Here is a 9,428-nt window from a genome sequence, read left to right on the forward strand (position 1 = left end):
ACACCAGAAACACTTTGTTTAACCAGTAGGGCATCTGAAATGTGAAGGAGGATGCCCTTACGCCTTACCTCTATCGCTTGCGGTGACATTTACCTAACATATCTCCAAGAGTCCTTACCTGAGTTGCTGGAAGCAGTGCCTTTGGAAGTCTCTCATGAAATGTGGTTCCAGCATGATAGCACCCCAGCACACTGCACTAATGTCGTCCGTGAGTATTTGGATGAAACTTTTGGCAGCAGATGGATTGGACATGGAGGCCCAATAACCTGGCCTGACTTGACTCCATTGGAATTCTTTCTCTGGGGGTACATGCAAAGCCTGGTGTACGAGACTCCAGTGGAGAAACAACGTGACCTTGTGGGAAGAATTGCAGTAGCAGCTGGGACCATCTGGGAAATGTTAGGAATCTTTCAAAGAGTTCAGTGTAACATGGCCAGGCAGTGCAGAACATGCAATGAAGTTGGCGGCTGCCATTTTGAGCAACTTTTATAATGTAAAACAACAATTGCATCCCCTAAAACTAATGCATCCTGTCGGAAACTTTTGTGGCCCTTATTGCCAAAAGGAAGTGTTTATGGACATTGGTGTATTAACAAAAATATAATCTGAATGAACCCATATATATATAACAGAATNTTACATCCTTTATATATTATGACATGTGGACCCCTTGCTGTGTAAACAGGCAACACTGCAACAACTGTTCCTAGCGGACAACTCTGTGGGCTCTGTGTTTCCTTGGTAATGAGAGAGCATGCAATAATGGAAGAGACTTTTTTGTGCAGTCTGTGCCATTGCTATATAAGAAGGAGCAACTGCCACTATGGGAGAGTCTCAAGACAGCAGTGAGAAGAGTAGGAGGTTGGTGTGAGATGGCTGCCAGCCTGTGAGAGCTTGAGCCCAGGAGCAGAGGAATGTCCACTGTTGGAAGATGTCACTAAGCAGTGCAGTGAAGACCGTGATTAAAACGCTAGTCTTTGTGTGATAGTGATTTGCAGTCACGAGTTGTGTGAGTGTCCAGTAAATCCAGTTATCCAAACCCTGTCTATAGGTACTCCATCCCATGACAGTATAAATCAGGATATCATCTGTACAGGCCTTTTCAGAATTCTTCAACATGCCAGTATGTCACTTCTTAGGGATTCAAGGGTCTGTGATTGTGGACTGAACTCAGTAAGTGCTCCTCCACCTTTTCATCTGAGAATGGAAACAGAGCTTGCTCCAGAAATATTATATTTGTTTGGAATACCAGATAATGGACACAATTCCAGAAATCTAACATAATGTCCCATATACTGTCATCAGATCAATTCAGAACTGGTATACACTTTCTTGTTTCCAGGAGCCTGTAACTACAATGCATCTGAACCTATCAGTTCAAGAAGCTGTGTCTAACAAGTTGGCGCCCTATCTGGACTTTGTGCATCATCTGTTCTTGTTACTGGCAAGTATGTGACACTGTCTGGGATCAAGGCTGGTTTAAGACAGTATTTTGTGGGTGGAGAGTGGTTATTTTGTTACTCTGTAAGTAGTTGGACTGTGTTGTGTTGAACAGTAGGAAGAATGATGTATGGTGAACTGGAAAGGAAAGGAAACATTTGTTATCTAATTAAAATACTGGCATTTGCCTGGAGGGACTGAGGAAAACCATGAGAAACCTCAGGATAGCTGATGTCCCAACCAAATTTGAGCCAAGCATATGCTGAATACAGGGATAGAGCATCAATGCTAGATCATTCTACTCTGTTTGATTCAGTGTTAGAAACAAAGAATTGAAAGTGGGAGAACATACATTTACACCCTTGCATATTGTTGCGTGTTTCCTAAGTAACACGACGAGAAATTTATGTGGGTTTTGGATTAGATGAATATGTTTATTGGACACTTATTTTACAATCACACTTTTTTGTGTGCACTCACAAGTACAAACACTTAGATTTAACTTCTTCTAGACAATGTGACCTGCCTAGTCCGTCGTCTCTGCTATTCTGTGTTCTGCATTCTTGTCTTCTCTGTATCTCTGTAATATTTTCGTATCACTGTATATCTCAGCTCTTTGTAATCTGGTCTCAATTCCAACTTTGTCTTCTCTTATATCCTACCGTTGGACGGGCTAGAAGACACCTTGTTCAAGGGTTCCGTTTCATGTGTTCTATCTCCCAGTAACTAGTGTTTTCTGTCGTAGTGGGAAGTTTGCTAGTTAGCTAGCCTATTCTATCATTGCTACAAGTTTTCCTGGCCATTGTCATGCAAGTGCCTTAAAGAGTTCTTTTGGGAATTGAGACTTCTTTCCCCTTTAATTCCTTGACTTATGATCCATGACTGCATATGTGTTTGCTCTACTAGTCGTTGCATGTTATTTGCTGAGACACTAAACACTTCCCAGCTGTGATGCAACGGCAGAGGAGCTGCTGCTAGGCAACGAGCCAGTATACACTTCCCCGCTGTGACGTAACAGTAGATGTGCTGCTGGAGGCAATGTTTCCCACTTGTCCGATATATATATATATCAGCTGTGGCAGTGGTGTGGACAAAAGCCAGTGGTTACCCAGCACAGAGAGTTCTACATTCTAGTGAGAGTTGTTAACACGAAAGGAGCGACTGTGAAACGACTTGTTTAACATTTTGTGTTATAATTACGTTGAATTGTAGTTAGTGGAAAAGTAATAAAGTGACGTCGCAAGAATATGCCTTGAGGTCTTGTTTCACGACAAGTTCGTTGCTTAGGTTTGCTAACTGTTATATATAGGAATGGATGCATTCTGATTCAAAATATTCCAGCCCAAGGTGGCACACCACAATATATATCTGCACTCTCTAAGTACTTTGATTTAGTTTGAATGAACATGAAGGGTGGTACGCAGAACCTGTTACTGTGTCACTGATAACGTTTTGACTTTTTCCATCTAGGTGGTTTTTTAATGGTGTTGTCAGTAACAGACTATATAGCTTAAAATGGTTTGTTGGAAGTGAATGATGATAGCAGGGATGTGGAAGTATTAACAATTATTGATTTTGTGGACTAGTGTGTTTATTTAAAACAACAGAACACTTGATAATGTCCAGAAAGTCAGTAATTGTATTAAACTACCGTCAGCACAAAGTTTTAAACCTCATGTGGTCATGGCCTGATTTAAGACACATTTGTGTGGAAGGACTGGATAAAACCACAATAGCCCGCAGTTGGGATAGTTGGCATCCCAGGAGAGATTTGATCTGGGCATCTTCCAGATACAAGTCAGAAGAATTACTGCTTGAACCACCTTGTTCAGTCAGAACCACATGGTGACAGAATGTGCTGCAGGTAGTGGATTGTCTTGTGTATGCCTCTGCATTGCATCATGTATGTGGGTTTGCATACAGCATGTTTTGCAGAACTGAATCATTTAAATGAAGTTTTGTTCTAAACTATAAAAGAACATCTGAAATACTCATATTGTAGGTCATTATTCACAATTGAAACACATTTGGGGACACAACAGTTGAATGTCTGAGAGAGAATTCTTCAGTGATTAATGGTTCTAGGTTCTCATGGCAGTAGCCTTGTTTTGTCTGTATTAAGCGATATCCAGATTTTAAGCTGCTGGGTAGCAAGGTTTTGCTGTACTGAATATTTAATATCAGATATAGTTGTCCAGCCATAGGAATCAGTGAGTGACATTCCAGATTTGTCAGCAAATGTAATGTACTGTGAAATGTGTAAATAAGGATGTCTGTATGTTAATGTGAATGTTTTTTAACGTGAGTTTTGTATCAGATTGCAGGGATTCTGAGAACTTGTCCAAATGCTTTTTGCTTGTATTTCAAGAAATACAGTCTGGTGATGCAAAAATTTTTGTAAGTAATTATCAACAAATAATATAAATATGTTATTGTAGCCTGTGATTTAGAGAAATACAGAATTTCAGCAATTCTGAACTCTTGGTCATATGAGAATTTTTAATATAGAGATTAAAATCTGAATATTTACTAATTAAATGTCCACTGAAAATTCAGCAGGAAAATCTGACAGTTTCCATCCAAATTGAAAGAAGCAGATATTTTTCTTAGTCAGCTGAACAGCTATCAGGTACTGTATACCAGTGATAATTTACATGCCATGGCCTCCATTATTTTTGCAGGTACACCCAAGGAACCCTACCAAAGTAGCCCATATTCTCAGAGAGCTGATGCGGGACAGTTCATCACTGCCTGCCCTCAGTGGGATCGGATCACTAGAATTGCTGCTGGAGATTGGACTGGAAAAACTAACCAAGGATTATACACATATTTTCCTCAGTTCTAAGTTGACAACATTAGAGCAATTGAAATTGCCTTCATGTGATGTTAATGAGTAAGTAAGATTCTGTGTATAGCAATAAGTACTATATTTACCTGAATGCAAGGCCATATCAAGTAGATTACTTGCATGCCATTCCCCAGAGGTTGGCAGCTGAGTTTCAGTGACAGAACAGAAAGATTGTATTGTAACGTGCTATCTTACGGTCATCGCGCAACGGCCACAATAGGAAGTTAACAGCCTACAATGAGTCTCCATGGTTACGACGAATACACGGAGAGTTCCCACAGAAACAACGCAATAACAGTGAGCCATTGTGTAGAGAATGCCGAACCTCCCCAGAGATGAGTCTCCACAGTTATAATGAGGGTTCATTGCATAGCAGCGGCCGAGGTTATAAAAGGGGATGAAGGCATTTGCCAAGTTAGTTGGAACCTAGACGCTATATGATATAGAAGAAGACAGCAAGAAGTCAATCTTCAGAAAGCCACCGCCAGAGACAGTTGAGATCCAGCCATGACCAAGGACTGTGTAAGCCTTGAAATAGAGACAGAAGTCAAGTGACACTCCAAGTGATAATAATTGTAAAGCATGTGAGTGTATAAGTGAAGCCCAATAAAGATTCGCTGAATCTGAGACCCACATGAATTTATTTGTCCCGTGACATGCCCAACACGTGACAGTATTTTACAAATAGGGCATTGACCACAAAGTGGTCTGATGTATTTAGTGTAATTTTGGAGGGAATGAAGTGGCTTCAGTTGTGACTTGGAATGAGAGTTTCTGTACACCTCCTCCTCCCTCCCCCTCTTTTGAAATATAGGATTAAGTCATGAGGGCATGTTTCTGGTCTTGGTATTGATTGGACTATCTTTTCACTGGTCTTGCCATGTCTCTGTGGCCTGTAATAGTTGGTTTCCTTAGGTAGGTGTGTGTTATCCATTGCTGAACATATTGTGACGTAGATGGCGCAACAGGAAGTAAGGGTCACGTGAACTCTATGGTTTTGCGAGTGATGTCACATACTCCCACCCCTTCCATCATTACGCAACTCTTGGTAAACACTCCGTGGCCTCCCACGGTGATGTAACATCACTTCCCATAGTGATGTAACAGGGGACACCGCGGTTACTACGAAGCAATAAACAACTCTTGGCAGCATTCCCCAGCAGTGCCTTTAAACACAACATTATGCAACAGTGTTAGCTATCGCATAACTGTTTTCTGTGTTGTCAGTGCAGAAGCTACTAGAGTAGTGAGTAGTGAGTATTGCGCCAGTTAGAGAGAGTAACCAGTCAGTTGCATTCTAGCAGTCACCGAGTCAAGTTGTATCGAGTGAATGGAAATGCCTACAGGAGAAGTATTTGTGATACTCAAATGGCAGTAGTGGTGTAATTGAGAGAGTGAGTGTTCAATAAATTTGCTAGATCCAAGACGGCTTGAAGTTATATGTCGCGTGATACACCCAACACATGACAATATATAAAATTTTGCTTCCCATATCCTGTTATGTGTTACCATGTGTTTTTTTTTTCTGTTAACAGATTTTTCAAACAAAACCAATCCAGTATCAATGTACTCTCATTGGTTTTATTTTAGCATCTGCTACATGTTTAGATCTATGATTGGAATCATCATCAGGCAATTTCTTGAATACAACTAAATCAGGATGAAATACATATAGAACTGATAACAACAAATAATACGGTAGTAATCACCCACAACATGTAAGTAATCACCCACAGTATGCAATATAAGTACATATTACTCACAACTCAGAATTATAATGCCACATATTGAACTACTTTCAGGTAAGACAAACATTAACAACAAATCCCAGAAGACATTATCACTCTCAAATATACAACAAGCATCACAGAAACCCATATCTTACTAACAAGACAAAACCAATAAACTCTGTGGCTTTTAGTCCGTAAACGAACTATACCGACTGAGCGACCGTCGCTTGTCGACGGTGTTAGTGTCAACTTTATAAATACTAATTTAAATAATTTTAGCCCTAAGATTAACTGTAAGATACAGAAGTCAAAGAATTAAAAAAAAATAATACTAATCCATATTAGGACAATTCAGTAACAAGCAATATATTTAAGAAACTGTCTGAATGTGATCCAAATCTTGAATCCAAACGTGTAGCAGACGCTAGAATAAAGCCAATGTTAGTACACTGATATTGGATTGGGTTTCTTTGAAAAAATTTGTTGTGTTCATGGCAAGAAACTGCATATAATATTCATACCCAAAAATAATAATTTGGATGTACAGTGGATCGCTCTTAAGAAGATCGTGTTTAAAATGGTTTCATGCGTCAGAAGTTAAAATCATTGAGTCCCAAAAGTAATGCCATGAAAATAATGTATTTATTTTCCATTTAAAACATTTCATGCATATAAAGCTACTGCACATGAGAAGAGCAGTTTTAAAGACATATATTGAACATTTTACCCATTTAATAAGCTTTTACGTTACTGCATTTTATATATACAGAAATGAATGGGAAACAAAGTAGACACTTGTTACAGCACTCAGTAATATTCAGTGAGTGTTAGAGGTTTGGTGGGAGTAATGCTGAATTTCTGACCTGCATCCATTTAGTCAGTGTTGCAGTCTTTGTGTGTAAGGTTACATATGGTCAACACGTGTGGAAGTTTGTGAAGTTGCATGAAAATAAATTGACTTGTGTTTTATGTGTAGCTGTCTGCATGGCCACAAAAAGTAACATAAGACATAAGGCATCATCAGTTTCTAAGAAACTGGAAATCATTAGGAAGGTAGTGCTCAACCACATATGATGTACACAAAGGTTATGGAACCACTTTGCATACCAATCTTGATGGTAATTAGTATTATGGCAAATAGGGAAAGCATGTACTTCAGCAACATGCAACTCCTCAACCAGTCAGAAAAATGTTAAATACTTCTAAATTTGAGTGCTTCTAGGGTTTTTGAGGCAGAAATGGACATTATACATACCTGTTCAAAGTACAAAGTTGAGACAGAAGGCTGAAGAAAATGCCTTGAAACTAAACGATTAATTTTCACAGTTGAAAGGATGGCTTGATTTATTCAGAAAGCGCACAGGGCTTAGCTACAGAACCATGAGTGGGGAATTCCAAAATTATAACTGAAGAGAAAGCAGGTTCCTACAAAACAGGTGCAACCACCACTTCCGAGTGAGATTTGCTTTCAAAGATGGAAGCTGTCATGGGGTTAGGAGCTGGTGCTGGTAATTGGAAAATCAGAGCCACCAAGGTATGTCAAGTATGTGAAGCCCCTGCAATACATGTGCAGACATGTATGCTTTTCAAGGAGTTTCCAAAATATTTGGAAAGAGGAATTGTTTCTAGAGAGCATACATCACTCTTTCCTTAGTGGTATTCCTGACATGCCAAAGTCAGTCATCAGTAGTAACCTCTGGGAACTGGAAAATTTTGTTTCAGAATTGTTTTGAAAGATGACCAAAACAAATGACACTGGATGTGTTCTTCAAGAAAGGATCACATTTCAGAATAGACTGTCAACTTTAAACATGACAGTAGGAATGTGAAGTATATGTTTGAATATGTTTACTGTGTTTTTAGCCATTTCACTGTAAAAATGCCATGTATATTCTGTTAGCTTTCTACAAGAGATGCAGTTATTTTAAACATTTTGAAGCCCATTGTTTAAAATGTTTTCCTGCTTAAGAAGTTTATATTTCTTGGTCCCTTGGAAAGCTTCTTAGAAGGGATCCACTGTATTTGAATAACTTTGTATATATGGTGTATGGAACAAAATAATCACAACAGTAGTATTCTCTTTAGTATAACAGATAATGCTGGATATACAACGAGCCTAAGCAGATGGCGTGAATGTATAAGGGGTGGGCCTTCTTGGCCCTTGCACTGCGACCTACAGTGGTCCATTATGCTTTAAGCAGATGGTCATACACTATATGTCTTGAATGCCAGCAGTTACCTGTGGCTTTTCTACTTACTTACTTACTCATGGAGCTGAGCCCTTCTGGAGGAGCCACCAATTCTGCAGCTACTCAAGAAAATTCCAGCATTTCATGGAACCCAAAGGTTCATTACCGTGTTCACAAGAGCCCTCCAGTGGTCCCTAACCTGCACCAGATCAATCCAATCCATACCATCCCATCTTATCTCTCCAAGATCCATTTTAATGTTGTCCACCCACCTACGCCTTGGTCTTCCCAGTGGTCTCTTTCATTCTGGCTTTCCCACCAATATCCTATATGCATTCCTCTTCTCCCCCATTCGTGCTACATGCCCTGCCCACCTCATCCTCCGTGACTTGATCATTCTAATTGTACTTGGAGAAGAGTACAAGTTATGAAGCTCCTCATTAAGAAGTTTCTCCAACCTCCTGTCACTTCATCTCTCTTCGGTCCAACTATTCTCTTCAACACCCTGTTCTCAAACACCCTCAGTCTATGTTCCTCCCTTAATATCAGAGACCAAGTTTCACACCCATACAGAACCACAAGCAAGATTATAGTTTTGTATATTCTAATTTCTATGTTTTTGGACAGCAGACGGGAAGACAAAAGGTTCTGGACTGAATGGTAGCAAGCATTACCTGAGTTCACTCTCTTCTTAATTTCCTCCTGAATCAGGTTTTGATTTGTTATTTTTTTTTCTCCGGCACTACAGCCCCNCTGCCTTAGACCGCTCAGCTACCGTGACTGGCTTTGATTTGTTATAGTCATTCCCAAATATCTGAACTGTGCCACATTTTCAAAACATCTGTTACCTATCTTTGTTATGATTTTACCCTGCATTTTGGTGACAAGACAGTAACATATACTTAGTTTTCTCTGTGTTTACTTCTGGACCAACCTCCTTATGTACTTGCGTCAGTTAAAGTTTGTGTGTTTTTCTTTATGGTATCTATATTATCACCCAGTAGATTCACATCATCTGTATAGGCCAACAGCTGATGTGTCCCATTTAATTTCAGTCCCACATGGTTTCCCTGGACGTTCCTAATGGCATATTTTAAAGCAAATTTGAAAAGGAGTGGCGATGAAACATCTCATTGTCTTAGACCATTCTGGATAGGAAATTTATCAGACAAATGTTTACCTACACAGACTTTACTATTTGTTTCGTTTAAACACATTTTA

The 9,428-nt window shown here is 39.5% G+C and overlaps 1 protein-coding gene across 1 annotated transcript in view; it reads left to right on the plus strand.

Annotated features, from left to right (window-relative positions):
• The first annotated feature begins 996 nt into the window (after positions 1-996).
• LOC111873028 (protein zwilch homolog) overlaps positions 997-9,428 on the plus strand; it is a 20,263-nt gene continuing 11,831 nt past the window's right edge. The window contains exons 1-4 of the mRNA XM_033754973.1: positions 997-1,009; positions 1,343-1,448; positions 3,758-3,837; positions 4,122-4,333. Coding sequence (XP_033610864.1) covers positions 1,358-1,448; positions 3,758-3,837; positions 4,122-4,333 — 383 coding nt within the window. The 5' untranslated portion in view covers positions 997-1,009; positions 1,343-1,357. The remainder of the gene's footprint in view (positions 1,010-1,342; positions 1,449-3,757; positions 3,838-4,121; positions 4,334-9,428) is intronic.

Source organism: Cryptotermes secundus, unplaced genomic scaffold (genome assembly GCF_002891405.2).
Source record: "Cryptotermes secundus unplaced genomic scaffold, Csec_1.0 scaffold1175, whole genome shotgun sequence".
NCBI classification, from domain to species: Eukaryota; Metazoa; Arthropoda; class Insecta; order Blattodea; family Kalotermitidae; genus Cryptotermes; species Cryptotermes secundus.